Consider the following 20,266-nt stretch of genomic DNA (forward strand, 5'->3'; position numbering starts at 1 on the left):
GTTCTTCGAAGTTACATACTTTGATACATGGTAAAGTATAAAAAAAAACTGATTTAAGATTTTGGTGGAGACCAGTAAACTCAGGAGCAGAATTCGAAGGTATAGTCGGATTGGCAGTTCTTGGACGAGGCAATTTTATAAATAAAGGTTCTTAGTGCTTTTATATCGTCTCAAACATGGCCAGATTTATTAAACAATTTAGGACAGAATATCTCGAAAACCTGATGTGATAGTGAAATTCTAAGAGAAGATTTATATAGACATGTATTCTTTGGATACCACTAAATCCTTTCAAGGTTTTAGTGGTTACAAATTTTGAACCTTACTAACAAACTAACGGAGAAATTTAAGTAAAAACAGTGCAAAAGTAGCTTCTTTCAATTTTTAATAACAAATCCTAAAGAAATTCTTTATTAAATTGGTTTCACAATCCGTTTGGAGAGAATTTTGTTAGGAATTCTATTGTAGCCTCAAATAAACATATGCCATTCTTATTTTAACAGGTGTTTTATTTAAAAACTGCTAATTTATATTATTTGCCATAATGACAGTCGTTTTTGTTAAAATAAAAAAAATAAAATTATATGAAATTGCGTTGTATGTTTTTTACTGATTTATTTTCAATTTTATTGAATTTATTTTATTATATTTCTTTTGTTGTATTTAACTTATTTAATAATATTTACTAAATTTTCTTGTTTTGTTAAAAAAAAAAATATATGTAAGTTCATCATTAAATTAAAAATAGTAAGGTTTTGCTAATTTTGGTTTCAAATACACATGAGAACAAAAAAAAATATATATTTAATTTAAATACAAATAAAAAAAAAACACTTTTAAAGCTGCTGTGGGAGAGTTTAGTAAAATTTCAACAATAATGAAAAAAGGAGTAATTTGATTTAAAGAATTTTAAATTTAAAGATTGTAAGAAAGAGAGAGGCAATTTTTGTTATTTGTTTTCATTGATTTTTCTAAATTTTTGTTGCTGTTGTTGCTTTTGTATGATGTTTTTTTGTTTTGTTTGCCTAAAATTTAATGGGGAAAAAACGAAATTCTTATGATGGTAAACCCAAAGTCTTACGGACTAAACGTTTGGCGATTTGATTGAATTCTTCACGTTTTTCACGCCACATTATAGCTGCGTCAACATTAGCACCGGATTCATCGTTGGGTTCTAAAAATAGAAAGATGTTTTTGTTATTATTAGCAATTTTAGTACATATGTACATATATGTATGTAGATATATCTTCTTAAATATTCGATATTGTCATATTTGTTTATAAATGTTAGGATCCCAACGAGAAGAGCTATAGGGATGTTTGCTTAATACTGAACATCATTAACTAAATATCCAAATTTGCAAAAATTTTCTTCTCTGAATATCCAAACTCCTAAAAGAAAGAAGACGCTCTCCGATTCTGTTTTACCGCACATTACCTACTTTTTCTCTTCTTATGTTCAACACCCTCTTCTGATGTCAATTGAAATATACTTAAATGAATAATATATTCATTTAAGAGGACAAAGTACTCCTCAGCCTTATCTAAAACTAACTAATGCATTTGGTCATTTTAAAGAAATAAACCTAAGTGGTCACTAATAAGGTTCCTTTTGTACAAAGTAATAAGAAAAAAGAGGACATTACTACGGTTTGGTACATATTAGTATCATCATAGGACAACTATATATAAATAAATCTAAACTATATATAAAGAAGTCGGCTGATAATTTTGCCCTAAGGTTAGGTCAGGTTAAGAAAGGTTTTGCACCATAGAAAAGGTATACAAACTACAATAAAACAGTAAAGAAAGAGGAATATAGATAAAGAGGATAGATAAATGGATGAGAAATGGTGTATTATCAAGGGATTTCAGCCCAGAAGATTTACCAATACAGTACTCTAAAGAAACAAAGAAATGAGAGAGATTTTCTCCCTCGAAGAAGGTGACCAATTCCTTTCAAAAAAGCTTAGTATGGCCAAATCCCGCAATTAGCTCCAGTTCGTCATGGAATAGAATATAGACTCTAAAAGCAATTTATATTTCACTATCAATATTACATAACATAGCAACAGATCGAAAAAGGTGATTAGCGCCGAAATCCCAAAACATAAATGTTCCAAAAAATAATAAAAATATAATAACGTTAAATATAACAGTGTAAAACTTACCAGCCAACATTGAAACAACACTGAGTAATATCTTTTCTACACTTTGTACAGGACTCCAACGTTCAGCCGATGATTCATAACCCATGGGATCATCACCAGGAGCATGTAATATTGATATGCAAACACGGCCATCAGCGAAAACTAGAAAATCATATAAAAACATAAAAATACCCAAAAATAACTAAATAATGATAGATTACTTACTATTAGGATGAAACATTTCACAAGTAAACTTCATTTTAGGGGGACTTAAGGGATAATCTGGCGGGAATATTAAGCGGGCAGGGAAAACGCCACCCTCAAAACAAGTGCCTTCGGGGCCTCTATAATAAACGACATTTGTTAAGAAATTTCTTACTTTTTTGTATCACCAAACAACAACACAACTTACGCTATTAAAGCCTCCCATTCGAAAAAGTTATCTTCACTAACGGGACCGGCCACAATACCTTCCGGTGGGTCCAAAGTCAATTCTATATGTGATAGCAAAAACATAGATATTTTAAAACAATTAGCATATTTTAAAATTCCCCACAACTTGTGTTGATTATACAATTACGTTTATATTCTGCCATAAGTCTTCTTAAAGCTGAGCCAGCCATTTTTTTCTGTAGTTTACTTCAAGTTTTTCAACCTTACCCCAAGATGTGTTGTGTTTTTTCTTCCTTTCTCCCACTTACCCACAACCGTACACAGCCCACTCTGAGACTTTCCTGTTTTTTTTTTTTCTTTTGCCAACGAAAAAATATTTTCTGACGGCTTTTGTTTACTTTCTATTTTTTTCAAGTGCAATTTTTATGGCTCATGCATAAATTGTATTAAGTTTTTGTAGAATATTTATAGCAATTAATGGTAAATAAAAGATATTTATTATTATTGCAAATTTTTGGCGTGAATTTTGTATGAAAATTTATAATTTTTTAATAGTCCAAAGAAAAAATCCAAATAAAAACGTCACGACACAAAGAAATGAATTATGACCAAAGATCTGCGCCGACAAAAATAAAACAAGGCGGCAACTGACAGCAAAAAATTTTGACGGCGTTCTCAAGTCTACTTTAAGTCGGCTAAGTTTATAGTTGTGTTTAAAAAAATTAAAAAAATATATAAAATTTTGAATAACTAATGCTATTGCTACGAAATTGTATTTGCATTTAAACTAAGTCGGTTTTAACTCCCTTTTAAAAATTCATTTTATAATAAACATTTTATGTTCCGCCATTTTCTTAAAGAACGATAAAATAACAATTGGTATGGCAACACTAAGTAGATTATTTCAGTAGATCTTTCAAGATAGTGACCGTTAAACGATGCCAGAAGTATATAGAAGGTGTTGCTAAAATGTTCTAGAAATATCGAGAATGATGTCCATTGTTGGAAGAACTCAACTTTTTTGACCTATCGTGTAAAAAAGTTGATGAATCGATATTGCAAACAAAACTCGGAAAGTCCAAAAAGGTTGAAAAGTCGAAAAAATCGATAAAGTTCGAAAAGAATCAAAAAATTCGATATTAAAAAATGTCGAAAAGTCGACTTTTTAAAAAACAATAATAGAAAAGTTGACAACACATGACAGGGTGTTTCAGTCTGTGTGTTTGTTATTGAAAAGATAAATGGGTGACTATAAACCGTATATTTAAGTTGTGGTTTAAATTTGTAGTGAAATTATTCGTTTAAACAACATTTATTATAAACAATTAGTGATGAGATTAAAAAAGTTAAATGAATTTAATAGTTTTTGAATTGATTTACATAGTAGTGCATATCTACCAAAGTGGTGTAGAGTTAACGTAGACTTACGATGATAAATGATATTGTATAATGGGGTGAAAATAAAAGCTCTTAGAGTTAATTCTGCCGAAATAGAAATTGTACCCTTTATGAGTTATCGTCTACTATACATACAAGTATTCCATTGGAATGAATTGAGATAAGTAATCAGATACGGTGAATTGGATTTACTCTTTGTTTGTCAAACATATTCTGACTTATAGATGCATTGTCTGGAGGGCCTTGAGAACGGATATGCAAGTCCTAAGTAGTGCCATTCTACTCATTAGTAGCTAGAAACCGATTAGAGAATATTGGGTTGGATGTGATAAACTCTTCGAAGGCAGTATTTATCGACAGGAAATAAAAAGGTTATTCAAAGTCCCTATAGAATGTGGTATTACTGGATCATATCGATCTCAGGTCTGTTGTGACAATTTACATATGTATGCCAATGGGATCGCTGTAATCATAGCGATCGTGTAAGATTTGCGTGTATGTTGTGCAAGGATATTGAGGATCTAGAAGAGATTGATTCTAAGTCGATATTTTGGCAAGACGATGGGGAAGTCCTTTTAATTCTATAGCACGGTTTTGTTCAACCACTGTGTTTAATTTATAATACTTAAATTTCACAAGAAAATAAACCACAAAAACAACAATAATATATTTTATAATTGTTTTTACCAATATTTTTTAAATATATGTACATATTGTAATTAACGCCCAGAGAACAAAAATATGACAACAATGGGATAACTAGTAGTTAACGTACAATATTATAAATACTTATATATACTTCGTTACTGCGGCTATAGAGTACAACATTAAATTGATTATCAATGAACATTTATCATACACAAAAATATAAATTTAAAACAAAACAAGTAAGAGTTACATATATTCGGCTATGCCGAATCTTATATACCCACCATCAAACCTCGTTCGACTCGAATGAAACTTACTTATGTCGAATTTAATCTATATACTCGTATTTTTAGGCCAGTTATAAGCGTTAAAGTAATTTTCTGAAGGGGACCTTATATAGGGGGGTAGGGTCAATTATGGGTCGATTCTCATAAAATTTGGTAGATAGAATTTGGTTCGTATTAAATTTATTTGTGTCGAATTTCATCGCTACACTCGTTTTTTTAAGCCATTTTCTGAGGGGGACCTTATATGGGGGGTAGGGTCAATCATGGACCGATCAACATAACTTTTTTTAGATAGATTTTGACTCGTATGAAACTTACTTATGTCGAATTTCATCTATATACTAGTATTTTTAAGCCAGTAATGAGCGTTAAAGTCATTTTCTGAAGGGGACCTTATATGGGTGGTAGGGTCAATTATGGACCGATCCTCATAGCATAGTGATTTTGGATCACTTATGTCGAATTTCATCGCTATATTCGTATTTTTAAACAAGTTATGGCTGTTAAAGCTGCCTTTCGAGGCGCCACTTGTATGGGGGCTATCCGAAAACGTGGACCGATATTGCCCATTTTCAATACCAAACAAACCTTACCTAAATATTTATGTGAAATTTCAACACTCTAGCTCTTTCCATTCGGACTCTATCGTGCTTTCAACAAACAGACGGACGGACAGACATGGCTTGATCGTCTTAGAATTTAATGAGGACCCAGAATATATATACTTTTGTGGGTCTATGACCAATAATTCGATGTGTTACAAACGGAATGACAAAATCAATATACCCCCCATCTTTTTTGATGGTGGGTATAAAAAGATATAAAAAAACACTGATATGAAAGTCCTGAAATAAAACAGGAACAAGTATTAAATGTACGGACAATGACAACAGGACTTACATACGTATTGTTGGCAATAGCAACAGGGCCGTTGAAAATGTTCTTAAAACCACAGTAACAAACAGATGGGACACGGCATGACACGAAATTTACGAATGAAAAAAATATTTTTTATATTCCCAATTTTCAACAGAGATGAGACTTTTTGTTTTGGTACAAATATCGGGGAAATTATATTCGCATCGTTTATTCATGGAAAAGAAAAAAAGGATATTTTGGATATTTAATAAAAATTGTGGCTTTAGTTGTCAAATTTTACAGTTCTGTCGTGCCTCCCCTTCTATTCATTTGAGTTTTTCAGACTTTATAAAGTCTTCAATAGAAGGTACCGATTATCCCCTAGCAACTTGGTTACCATATGATGCAGTAAAACGGTCATAGATATAAACTTCTCAGCTAATACATACATATGTATTTCTATTATTATCTTCTTAAAATTACGTCACTTTAAAAAGAAGTGTAACATCTTCAAGGAAACAGATAAATATATGAAATGTTAGTTTCACATTGTCCCCGCAAATAGTACCCTTTTCAATATGTCTCTAACATCTCTAAAATATTTGTCCATTCAAATTTGTACTTGTCCCCATCCGAATGTTTTTGTAATCACAATACGATTAAATGATTTGTAAGTTGTATTTGAATAAACCAAAAATATGGAAATACAAACACACATTTGTGCAGTATAATTACACAAATATTATAGAGATGTACGAAAAAAAAATAAACAAACAAATAAAAACACATGATATTTATAATTTTTTTTTGTTAAATGTTGTTGATAAAACCGGAATAAATAAAAATACAAAAATACAGATCCAGGCGTGCAAAACCGCCTTGTTAAACTACAGACACAGATTTTAGCAATATCCGTTAAATAAGTGTTGTCAATGTGTTAAAACAATACAGGCGATTTTCCCAATCATTTGTAGATAAATTGGTGTCTTTACTAAATTTAACTATTAGAACTGGCAATACTGCTGTTGATTTTATTTACAAAATTGGTTAAAGTCTGTGCTTAAATGAGAACGTTTGCATTTTATGTTTGGCAGTATCGTTTTTTCGGATCGGTTCAAAGACCTTAAATTATGATTTCTTGAAAGTTTTAAATAAAGTTTGTATAATAGAAATCCTATGGAAGATGCTAAAACGGATCTTATTTCTGATTTTTTTTCAGATCGATATTGAGAGAAAATTTTAAGAATGAAAAAGTAATATTTACGTACATATATTATTGACAACATTGATCAAATTTAATACCAACCAAACTCCACTATCAATAAATAAACTTCGGATTTCCGTTTTCAAAGAACCGGCGGATACTCTCCCATTGTATTGCGATGGTGTCTGTGCAACACAATTTTTGTTATTATTATCATGCAATATAATAAATATGTTTAAAGCGTGCCAATATTTGAGTACTTAAATATATACATACATAATATGAATGTGTGTGTATAGAATGTGGCATCCACACATTTATGATAAAGCATCAGTTGCACCTGTACATGGAATTGCATCGTTATAATAATCGTAATAATAAAATTGCATTTTATTTGTTGTAAACGATATCTTGTTGCCTGTCATGGCAACGTACTAAATACACACATACACACACTTTTAAAATCATATACAAATGTACAATATTTAATATAACGGACCCGTTAAACGGATGTCCCATTGCTGTGAAGCTACATGAGTGGTTTATACATTTTTTTTGGAGGTAAGATAAAGGAGTCAGTTTTTTCTGTATTTTGAATGTCAAATCAAATTAACACAATTTTATATAAAAACATGAAATCCTTCGGATCTTCGAAATACATATTTGTTATATGCAATAGAGTGGTGCAGGACTTAAGGGATCAAAACTTTCTTAATTCTCTTTGAAATCTTAGAGATTTGTAATTTAGAAGGAAATACACTTAGGTCTTCATCAGGCTTATTTGAACTCCTTTACCAGTGTCTAGTTTGAATCGAACCCATGTTGAAAAGACTTGAATAGTAACTAATAGTGGCAAACTAACTAACTAACTAACTACTAACTAACTAACTAACTACTACTAACTACTAACTAACTAACTAACTAACTAACTAACTAACTAACTAACTAACTAACTAACTAACTAACTAACTAACTAACTAACTACTAACTAACTACTAACTAACTAACTAACTAACTAACTAACTAACTAACTACTAACTAACTAACGAACTAACTACTAACTAACTAACTAACTAACTAACTAACTACTACTAACTAACTAACTAACTAACTAACTAACTAACTAACTAACTAACTAACTAACTAACTAACTAACTACTAACTAACTAACTAACTAACTAACTAACTAACTAACTACTAACTAACTAACTAACTAACTACTAACTACTAACTAACTAACTAACTAACTAACTACTAACTAACTAACTAACTAACTAACTAACTAACTAACTAACTAACTAACTAACTAACTAACTAACTAACTAACTAACTAACTAACTAACTAACTACTAACTAACTAACTAACTAACTAACTAACTAACTAACTAACTAACTAACTAACTAACTAACTAACTACTAACTAACTAACTAACTAACTAACTAACTAACTAACTAACTAACTACTAACTAACTAACTAACTAACTAACTAACTAACTAACTAACTAACTAACTAACTAACTAACTAACTAACTAACTAACTAACTAACTAACTAACTAACTAACTACTAACTAACTAACTAACTAACTAACTAACTAACTAACTAACTAACTAACTAACTAACTACTAACTAACTAACTAACTAACTAACTAACTAACTAACTAACTAACTAACTAACTAACTACTAACTAACTAACTAACTACTAACTAACTAACTAACTAACTAACTACTAACTAACTAACTAACTAACTAACTAACTACTAACTAACTAACTAACTAACTAACTAACTAACTAACTAACTAACTAACTAACTAACTAACTAACTAACTAACTACTAACTAACTAACTAACTAACTAACTAACTAACTAACTAACTAACTAACTAACTAACTAACTAACTAACTAACTAACTAACTAACTAACTACTAACTAACTAACTACTAACTAACTAACTAACTAACTAACTACTAACTACTAACTAACTAACTAACTAACTACTAACTAACTAACTACTAACTAACTAACTAACTAACTAACTAACTAACTAACTAACTAACTAACTAACTAACTACTAACTAACTAACTAACTAACTAACTAACTAACTAACTAACTAACTAACTACTAACTAACTAACTAACTACTAACTAACTAACTACTAACTAACTAACTAACTAACTAACTAACTAACTAACTAACTAACTAACTAACTAACTAACTAACTAACTAACTAACTAACTAACTAACTAACTAACTAACTAACTAACTAACTAACTAACTAACTAACTAACTAACTAACTAACTAACTACTAACTAACTAACTAACTAACTACTAACTACTAACTAACTAACTAACTAACTAACTAACTAACTAATAACTAACTACTAACTAACTAACTACTAACTAACTAACTACTAACTAACTAACTACTAACTAACTACTAACTAACTAACTAACTAACTAACTACTACTAACTAACTAACTACTAACTAACTAACTAACTACTAACTAACTAACTAACTAACTAACTAACTACTAACTAACTAACTAACTAACTGACTAACTAACTAACTACTACTAACTAACTAACTACTAACTAACTAACTAACACTAACTAACTAACTAACTAACTACCTAACTACACTAACTACTAACTACTAACTAACTAACTAACTACTAACTAACTAACTAACTAGACTAACTAACTAACTAACTACTAACTAACTAACTAACTAACTAACTAACTAACTAACTAACTAACTAACTAACACTAACTAACTACGACTAACTAACTAACTAACTAACTAACTAACTAACTAACTAACTACTAACTAACTAACTAACTAACTAACTAACTAACTGAACTAACTAACTAACTACTAACTACTAACTAATCTAACTAACTAACTAACTAACTAACTAACTAACTAACTACTAACAACTACTAACTAACTAACTAACTAACTAACTAACTAACTAACTAACTAACTAACTAACTAACTAACTAACTAACTAACTAACTAACTAACAACTAACTAACTAACTAACTAACTAACTACTAACTAACTAACTAACTACTAACTAACTAACTAACTAACTAACTAACTAACTAACTAACTAACTAACTAACTAACTAACTAACTACCTAACTAACTAACTAACTAACTAACTAACTAACTAACTAACTAACTAACTAACTAACTAACTACTAACTAACTAACTACTAACTAACTAACTAACTAACTAACTAACTAACTAACTAACTACTAACTAACTAACTACTAACTAACTACTAACTAACTAACTACTAACTAACTAACTACTAACTAACTAACTACTAACTACTAACTAACTAACTAACTAACTAACTACTAACTAACTAACTAACTAACTAACTAAACTACTAACTAACTAACTAACTAACTAACTAACTAACTAACTACTAACTAACTAACTAACTAACTAACTAACTAACTAACTAACTAACTAACTAACTAACTAACTAACTAACTAACTACTAACTAACTAACTAACTAACTAACTAACTACTAACTAACTAACTAACTAACTACTAACTAACTAACTAACTAACTACTCACTAACTAACTAACTACTAACTAACTAACTACTAACTTTTCCGGGATAGATTATTTCAAAATTTATCCCTCTCTGTATCAACCCATTTTTATCCACCTGTCATGGTAGCCATGTTTTTTTCCAACTACAATTCCATAAATTTTCTTCCATGTTTCATTTTGTCACATTAACATATTTTAATTGTCAAAAAATCTGACTTAAATTAATTAATTTATGCACATGTATAATTAATTGTTTAATATACAGAAATGTGTAATTGAATTAAAGCGAATTGGTAGCACAAAATCGAATATGTTGGAAAATGTAATGAAAGATAATACAAAATAACGGGGAAAAACAATTTGTTTGTTAATCTTTTTGCTGTATATGTATAAATAAATACCTTTAATTAAATATAAAGGAATTTATTACAACTTTTAAATTTCATTTCATATTGCTAGAACACTTAAACAATGTTTAAAATCTATATGTAATCTCTATGAAATTGTGAGCTAGTTTTATCTACTTTCAGACGACTTGCATCTTAAATAATATTTGTGCAAATTTTGGCTATAAATAATGTGAATCTAGCTCCTACAGGCCCAGTTAGTTAGTTCGTCATCCGGAGGAGCTGGGCACCCGAAGCTGCTTAGAAATGACGAATATTAATTTGTGTGATCTTCACCTAAACATGCGTACCAGGGTGACGTTGACGTTCACTTGATCTTCGTTCACTCCCTCGAAAAACTCTCAAACCAATTGTGAATTGGTTGGGGTGTCTTCCTCGGCGACTGAACTGGCGTCGTCGCACGACAAGACGCGTAATCTCATCTTTACACGGATTTCTATCATTTTGAGCAATTTCATACTTGTCGTCACCTCGGTAGACACGAAGAAAGGCGAACACTAGTGATAGTAGAGACCTTTCCTTGCCTCTTCCGAAGTGGCCCCAAAGACTGTCTAATTATGATGATTATCCTTCTGAAATTCGTATAGCCACCTTCTAATCATGAGTGGGGATTTGGGAATTATCGAACTTAAGGAGCTATAATATCTCCTCGGGTTTCGTTGGATCATCGGGAACCAGGACAATAGACCAAGGCCGGCGTTGTTGAGTGGAATTTAGGAATTACCGCACTTAATGATATTAATAGGGTTACAGTAAACTGAATTGTATGAATATCGTATTTATGGTTCACCCACCACCTGTCGCGTCAAACAAGAGTATAGAGCAATATGCTTAATAGCCATTAGTCTCGCATATATAGTACCATCCTCAATATATGCCGAGCCTTGCGGAAGGCGCACGCTAGTCATAGTAGAGACCTTTTCTTGTCTCTAACGAAGTGGCCCCAAAGACTGCCGCATTATGATGATTATCCTTCTGGAATGTTCTCAGATTCGGATACCCACATTTTAATTGTGCGTAGGGATTTGGGTATTACCGAACTTAAGGAACTAATATCTCCTCGGGATTCGTTGGCTCATCGGGAACCAGGACAGTGGGCCAAGGCCGGCGTTGTTGAGTAGAATTTGGGAATTACCGCACTTAATGATATTTATAGAGTTGCAGTAAATAGAATTGTATAAATATCGTTTTTATGGTTCACCCACCACCTGTCGCGTCAAACAAGAGTAGTTCTGGCACAACTTAGATCTGTAAAGAGTAATATGTTTAAAACCCATTGGTCTCGCATATACAATACCATTCTCAATATATTCCGAGCCTTACGGAAGGCGCACGCTAGTCATAGTAGAGACCTTTTCTTGTCTCTACCGAAGTGGCCCCAAAGACTGTCTAATTATGATGATTATCCTTCTGAAATTTTCTGAGATTCGGATACCCACCTTTTAATTGTGCGTAGGGATTTGGGTATTACCGAACATAAGGAACTAATATCTCCTCGGGATTCGTTGGCTCATCGGGAACCAGGACAGTGGGCCAAGGCCGGCTTTGTTGAGAGGAATTTGGGAATTACCGCACTCAATGATATTTATAGAGTTACAGTAAACAGAATTGTAGATTATTGTATGAATATCGTATTTATGGTCCACCCACCATCTGTAGCGTCAAGCAAGAGTAGTTCTGGCACAACTTAGATCTGTATAGAGTAATATGTTTAATACCCATTGGTCTAGCATATACAGTACCATGCTTAATATATGCCGAGCCTTGCGGAAGGCCTACATGACACCTTCCACCTTTTTGATTGTTCATCTAATACCAACTCGCTCAGTAGGTCCCATTTAACCTTCGCCAGACATTCACATGAAAATTCGATCTGGGGTCTGTTTATGTCGATGAACATTGCTTAGTAGTTGAATGTGGAAAGTATTGGCTACAAGGTAATGAAGTCGCTGATGAATTGGTAGAATATTGACGGGAGGATAAACTCATTTAATTGTGTCCGATAGGTTCTGCAACATTAGAAGTAGAATAGATTGCAGACAATCTAAGAACCATAAGGTTAAGAACACTTCATGCGAAAGCAACTTATTGGACTACATAGATTTAGTCTTACGATTGGGACAGGAATAATAAAGGAGCATTGTTCTATAGGGGCTTTTGTTATTAGGCGGGACAACACCGGACCCGGACAGGTTATAAGAGAATGTTAAGGACTTGCCAATGTTCTAGAATACAAGATCTCAGGCTGAAATGGCTAGAAAGTGAATTCTACTGAGGGATTTTGCAGTGTAGAACCCTTACTGTAGTAAGGGTTGGTTTAAGCTTTCGGCATCAGAATTCATTTATTCTTTGGAACCAGGTTGAATCCTTTTTGCCTCAGTCTAATTTCAGTTTTGATCGACTAGTCCTTCTTTTTTGTTTAAATTGAATTAAAACACTTTTAGTTTTGTTTAACTGTACAATATTAGTTTCTTTTTATTAATATATTTTTTAGTTTTATTTTAATAAGATATATTTTTTATTATTGCATTAATGTTGGTTTTGTTTTTATTTTCATGTTGTTGTTAGTTTACCAATTGACATTCAATTAAATCGATATTTAAAATATTCAATAAATGGGACATTCATTTAATTTTTTTTGCAATGGCTTAATTCTTATACTTTTGTTTAAAATATATATTTTTTTCAAAATTTAATTTTTTTTTCCATATATAGTAATTTATAAGAGAAATAATGAAATAATGTTTTCCTGTGTATGTGTGTGTTGTTATCAATAAAAATATTTTGTTAAAACTACCATAAATTTATTACACAAAAGATGAATTAATTATCAGACTTAAGAAGATTATTTATATAAATATTTTGTGTGGGTTTTTTTTCAATATATAAAATATAATATTATTGTTTAAATTATTAAATTAAATGTTTTATACATTAATTAATACTATTTTAAGTGTTGTTTTTCTTTTATTAAAATAATTAACAAAAAAATATTTAATTATTAAAAATTATTGCATTTTGGTTTATTTTGTTTATTGAAGGATTTGATTTGAAGTTGTAGTTGTGGGCGTGTTATTTTGTTTTTGTGGGCGGGGTTAAGTATTTAAGGTTATGTTTAACACAGTTTTTTTTTTATATTTTGTTAATTGCTACTTTAGTAGGATTTTGTTAATTAAAATATTATTGCTTTTTTAAATGTTAATTTTCGTTTTGCAAATCTTTTAAATAAATTTTTATTTAATTTTATAATTAAATAAAAATATTTAAAATATTCGTTATTATTCGTTATTTATGTTTTGTGGAGAGTTTATTATTTTATATATAGGAATTCATCAACTATTTTTGATGTGGAACAAAACTAAAAACTATTTTGATTAATATTCGATAGTATTACTAAAGAAGAAATTCAAATAAAATAATATTATTCGGCTTTGCCGAATCCTGAGTACCGTGCACCATTTTCCTTTTGGAAATATCGGGTTAATTAATTGAAGATTTGTAAGAAGTTTTATTTAGTTCTGATTTAAATCAACAAAGTTATTAAAGTTTTATAAAGGTTTATTAAAAAGGTATAGGATATAATTAGGGTTTTCATTACCAAGATCAAGTTTGCCATTGCTGAATACTCATGATTATTGCAACTTGTCAAAAAGTGTCATAATGTCCATTGACATTAAGATTTTGACACTTTTAGTTGGAATATTAATTAGGTTTACAGATATAAGAACTTTTTTCCGTCTCTGATTTGTTTCTAACTTTGGTATAGCCGGCCTTTCCGAGTATATACATACATACGTACGACAACACTATGTAATGTTGTAGGATGGTATTGAAAAATTATAAAAAGTTTGGTGTCAATTTGGTACCGTGCGTGTATATTTCTTTTTCCCTCTGTGTATCTCTAATACGAATTTTTTTCTTTTTTGTCGCGAGTTTGCACCGACTTTACAATTTACGAGACCTTTTATCATTGACATAAGTATCCCTAATCTGAAATTTGTCTCTTTTATCATTAAAAGTGTTTCGAAAATAAGCTACAAAATGGTTTTCTATTTAATAATTATTATATTTATTTACAAAATGGTGCTGGTTTCAAAATAAAACAAACAAATTAAAATTAATTAAGTCAATTTACAAATGATATATGTATAAAATTATTATTTAATAAATAAATGCAGTTAGTATATAATTTAATTAATTTTTGTTTAATTTATAAAAAAAAAACTAATAATAAACAGAATTATGGCAAATTTCTTTAAGTTTTTGAAGACTAAATACATATTTTTATATAAATTTGGCACTGTGCTTTTTAAAAAAGAATTTAAAAGGTTTCAAAATCGTTTTTAATTTGGATCAATGATATCCCTCACAGGTCAATCGGTTTTTTGAATTCCTATTCCTTCCTATAAAGTATCGGTCAAAGAGCTCACTCATGATCTCTCATCTAGCTTTAGCGTTAGCTTACTAAAAACCAGTCAAAAATATCTCATTTGTCACTCTCTCTCTCCCGATACCTACTTTAAAGTATGATTGGATAAAGAGCCATCTTTTACACTCTAGCTTTCAAACGTTCATGAACAAGTAATCATAGAGTTTACTCTCTGCCGATGGTTAATCTTCAGTTAAATTGAAAATCATGTTAAGACTATGTCAACTTCATCTTAGACCATTCAGCTGATGCTCTATTAATTCTTTGATATATTTTAACATTTGATTTAACTGGCAAACGGTCATGGAATGCTTACTCGCTAAGCATTCCCTTAACATTATCCTGTAGAGTTTTCTCTCAGCCGATGGTTAATCTTCAGTTAAATTAAAAATCATGTTAAGATTATATCAACTTCACCTTAGACCATTCAGCTGATGTTCTATTGGACTAAAGGAAAATTAAATCTTTGGTGTATTTCAATATTTGAGTTAACTCGGTAAACGATCATGGAATGCTCGCGGAATATTCGTGATAGAGTTTTTTTGCGAAATAATAATATCCTTTAGAATTTACTCTCTGCCGATGGTTAATCTTCAGTTAAATTGAAAATCATGTTAAGATTTTGTTAACTTCGTCTTAGACCACTCAGATAATGTTCTATTGGACTAAAGGAAAATTAAATCTTTGGTGTATATTAATTTTTGAGTTAACTCGACAAACGGTCTCCCTCTCTCCCCTGATACCTACTTTAAAGTATGAATGGATAAAGAGTTATCTTTTACACTCTAGCTTTCAAACGTTCGTGAACAAGTAATCATAGAGTTTATTCTCTGCCGATGGTTAATCTTCATCTTAGTCCATTCTGCTGATGTTCTATTGGGCTAAAGGAAAATTAAATTTTTGGTGTATTTTAACATTTGAGTTAACTCGACAAACGAAAATGTTTAATGGAAGACTTAAATCCTAACCTGAACGGACTTACGAAATTCACAGCAAATGCCTTTAAACCGTCAAATAATTCTAAATTGTGATTCTCAACGAATTAGTGAATGAGTGCAAAGATTCCAAGAAAAATTTTAATATATTTTAGACTGATATCGGCATTAATAATCTGTTGAATTACTAAAAGTTCTTATAGAGCTTTTACGATAACTATTTAACGTTATGGAGTGGACCATTTCGATAACGTCCCTGTAAGGAATATTAATGAAAAATTTTGAAGCCGGAACTCCCGAAGTTAATAGCAAGTGAGGGTTCACGCTATTAACTAACTTCTGCAAGTTAGGTTAAGAGCTTTTGGCCACCTTGAAGTTCTTTGAGAGTCTTTAGAATGGTTTCGTAGCACATTTTCCTCAATAAACAATATCTAGTGATAAAACAGCGTAGTCAAAGAGCTTTCCGCTACCCTGTATATCGTTAAAAAATAAAGCTTTTTGTAAAGTATTCAAGGATGCCATTAATAAAATCTGTTGTCACATCTCTTAAACATATCCTACAAGACCTGTGATCCTTATTATACATTTTTGAAAGATAAAGCTTTTATAAAAATTATGAGCTGTAAACCAAACTGACAACAATGTCCAAAGAGAGCTTTTAAACTAACTTGTAAAGCTTTTTGCTAAACTTGCCAAGACATGATCATTGAGAATGTTGAGTTTATTAAATTCTAAATAAAATTACTCAAGTTATTTGAGCTTAAGTCTGCGAGAACTTTCAAAAGCTTTAAGCTTTTTGCTTTGAGAGCTTTTTAGTTCTTTGAGCGTAGTAGGACTTATAATATACATAGTTCCAGAATTTTTAAAAATGTTGATGATACTGTGAAACGAAAAAGCTTTCATCAAGATGTCTATTTAGAGTAGTAAAGCTTTCAACAAGGTGTTGCATTTTAAAATTACTTTTGGAAAATGGTTGAAATTTTGATAAAAAACAATTTTATATTAATTTTTTTATAATTTCTATGTTGAAATATTTAACAAAAATAAGCTATAATTCTGTATATTATTAATAAGATACAAATTTACAACCCTGCAGTTATCTCAAGCACAGTGGGGCCTTATAAACAAACCTACAATAATAACATTAACGGCACGTTATCTAAAATATGGAAAAAAAAATAATTTTAATTTAAACATTTTAAAATTCTTATTGAAAATTTGAATCTTCCTAAAACTTGTTGGCTTGTGTCCACTGTTACAAAAATCTGCCGGGCGTTAAATCTTCATCTTAACTAATGTTCCAAATTTTAAGTTTTTCTTTGTTAATTTTTTTTTAAAGTTAAGTTTTTTTTTGCATAAAATCTATTTTTATCTGTTAATTGTTAAAACTAAAAAATTAAAAAAATTTCTTAAATTTTCTTTTGTTTATACACATTTAAAACTTGTTAATTTTTTTGTGATTTTTAAGATTTTCTTATTCATAATTTTTTTTTGTTTAAAAAGTTTTACTGCTTACAGTTTACATATTAAATATTCTTATAATTGCTTAATAATGAAATGATATAGTAAGTAGTTACTAAAGAGAAAAATAAAATTAAAATTATTAAAATTAAAAATAAAACCTAATTTATTCGCATGTACGCGCTCTGCGCTGAAAACGTTTCATGCGCCGATACCATTCATCTTTCCACTCAATAACAATAGAACGAGGACCAATACCCAGATAACCGGGTGGAGCTTCAGAATCTTTACCCAAAATTAAATAAGATCTGGAAGGGAGAAAGACAACACATATACAATTTTAGTAAATTTTAAAATTAATTCCAAACATTTTTTTTGGTAAAATCCATATTCTGATTAAACTTACTTATTCATTTTAATTTTGGGACATCTACACTCTAAATTCTTCACTGGTATGATCCAGGTCATAGGACCTCGTCTTAGGATTGTATTCGTAGTTGCGTATTCTAGGGGTGTTCGTTTGAATATTGCTTGTATCTGTATATCGAATTTCACTGTTGCCATTTGTTCGTCCGTTTCCGCGCTGTCGGCGTCGTTCATTTGTTGATTTTGATTTTCTTTGGTATATTGTTCGCTGCTCGTTACCTCGGTACTCTGTTCCCGTCCAATCACTTTGGCCATTATTGCTATTTTTGGGGGGAAGGAAAGGTAATAATAAGAATTACAAAGTTAAAATTACTTTTAGGAGAAGATTTTTTAAGAATTTGATTATTTCCTTACCGTAATCTCTTTTGCAGAACTTGTTGAGGTTTAGTCTTTTTGTGCTTATTTTGCATTTTTCGCATTCTGTAAGAAGATCGGAAGAAAGAAAACATACAAATTATAGTTATTTTCGGAATTTTGATATAGTTGTCTTAAAACTAAAACATGAAGGGGTTAGTTAATCACAATCGAACTTTTAATGCAGCAATATTTTTACCTGACTTGAAAAACACTAATAGTCCTGACTACGGTCTATTCAATAGTTCTGACTATAGTCTGGTATGTAGTACTGACTATAGCATAGTCTATAGTCCTGACTATAGTCTAGTCTATAGTCCTGACTGTAGTCTAGTATGTAGTACTGACTATAGCATAGTCTATAGTCCTTACTATAGTCTACTCTATAGTCCTTACTATAGTCTAGTCTATAGTCCTGACTATAGTCTAGTCTATAGTCCTGACTATAGTCTAGTCTATAGTCCTGACTATAGTCTAGTCTATAGTCCTGACTATAGTCTAGTCTATAGTTCTGACTATAGTCTAGTCTATAGTCCTGACTATAGTCTAGTCTATAGTCCTGACTATAGTCTAGTCTATAGTCCTGACTATAGTCTAGTCTATAGTCCTGACTATAGTCTAGTCTATAGTCCTGACTATAGTCTAGTCTATAGTCCTGACTATAGTCTAGTCTAAAGTCCTGACTATAGTCTAGTCTATAGTCCTGACTATAGTCTAGTCTATAGTCCTGACTATAGTCTAGTCTATAGTCCTGATTATAGTCTATAGTCCTGACTATAGTCTAGTCTATAGTGCTGACTATAGTCTAGTCTATAGTCCTGACTATAGTCTAGTCTATAGTCCTGACTACAGTATAGTTTATAGTCCTGACTATAGTCTAGTCTACAGTCCTGACTATAGTCTAGTCTACAGTCCTGACTATAGTCTAGTCTATAGTCCTGGCTATAGTCTAGTCTATAGTCCTAACTATAGTCTAGTCTATAGTCTTAACTATAGTCTAGTCTGTATTCCTGACTATAGTCCTAACTATAGTCTAGTCTATAGTCCTCACTATAGTTTAGTCTATAGTCCTGACTATAGACTAGACTATAGTCCTCACTATAGTTTAGTCTATAGTTCTGACTATAGACTAGACTATAGTCCTGACTATAGTCGAGTCTATAGTCCTGACTATAGTCTAGTCTATAGTCCTGACTATAGTCTAGTCTATAGTCCTGACTATAGTCTAGTCTATAGTCCTGACTATAGTCTAGTCTATAGTCCTGACTATAGTCTAGTCTATAGTCTAGTCTATAGTCTAGTCTATAGTCTAGTCTATAGTCTAGTCTATAGTCTAGTCTATAGTCTAGTCTATAGTCCTGACTATAGTCTAGTCTATAGTCCTGACTATAGTCTAGTCTATAGTCCTGACTATAGTCTTGTCTATAGTCCTGACTATAGTCTAGTCTATAGTCCTGACTATAGTCTAGTCTATAGTCCTGACTATAGTCTAGTCTATAGTCCTGACTATAGTCTAGTCTATATTCCTGACTATAGTCTAGTCTATAGTCCTGACTATAGTCTAGTCTATAGTCCTGACTATAGTCTAGTCCTGACTATAGTCTAGTCTATAGTCCTGACTATAGTCTAGTCTATAGTCCTGAATATAGTCTAGTCTATAGTCCTGACTATAGTCTAGTCTATAGTCCTGTCTATAGTCCAGTCTATAGTCCTGTCTATAGTCCAGTCTATAGTACA

The 20,266-nt window shown here is 30.7% G+C and overlaps 2 protein-coding genes across 2 annotated transcripts; both read right to left on the reverse strand.

Moving 5' to 3' along the window:
* Positions 1 to 629: 629 nt before the first annotated feature.
* Positions 630 to 3,171, reverse strand: LOC119608959 (ubiquitin-conjugating enzyme E2 G2-like). Its single transcript, XM_037963594.1, has 5 exons — positions 2,731 to 3,171; positions 2,563 to 2,644; positions 2,376 to 2,494; positions 2,172 to 2,312; positions 630 to 1,174 (listed from the first exon to the last, which is right to left on the reverse strand). Exons 1-5 carry the CDS (start codon positions 2,771 to 2,773, stop codon positions 1,056 to 1,058), a joined length of 504 nt encoding a protein of 167 aa, XP_037819522.1. The 5' UTR covers positions 2,774 to 3,171; the 3' UTR covers positions 630 to 1,055.
* A 12,958-nt stretch (positions 3,172 to 16,129) lies between these two features.
* LOC119608956 (netrin-A-like) lies at positions 16,130 to 18,590 on the reverse strand. Its single transcript, XM_037963590.1, has 3 exons — positions 18,530 to 18,590; positions 18,156 to 18,435; positions 16,130 to 18,057 (listed from the first exon to the last, which is right to left on the reverse strand). Exons 2-3 carry the CDS (start codon positions 18,428 to 18,430, stop codon positions 17,916 to 17,918), a joined length of 417 nt encoding a protein of 138 aa, XP_037819518.1. The 5' UTR covers positions 18,431 to 18,435; positions 18,530 to 18,590; the 3' UTR covers positions 16,130 to 17,915.
* Between the last annotated feature and the right edge of the window lie 1,676 nt (positions 18,591 to 20,266).

Source organism: Lucilia sericata, unplaced genomic scaffold (assembly GCF_015586225.1).
Source record: "Lucilia sericata isolate MDLA Ls3-8-SP2 unplaced genomic scaffold, ASM1558622v1 Contig000902F_arrow, whole genome shotgun sequence".
NCBI lineage: Eukaryota > Metazoa > Arthropoda > Insecta > Diptera > Calliphoridae > Lucilia > Lucilia sericata.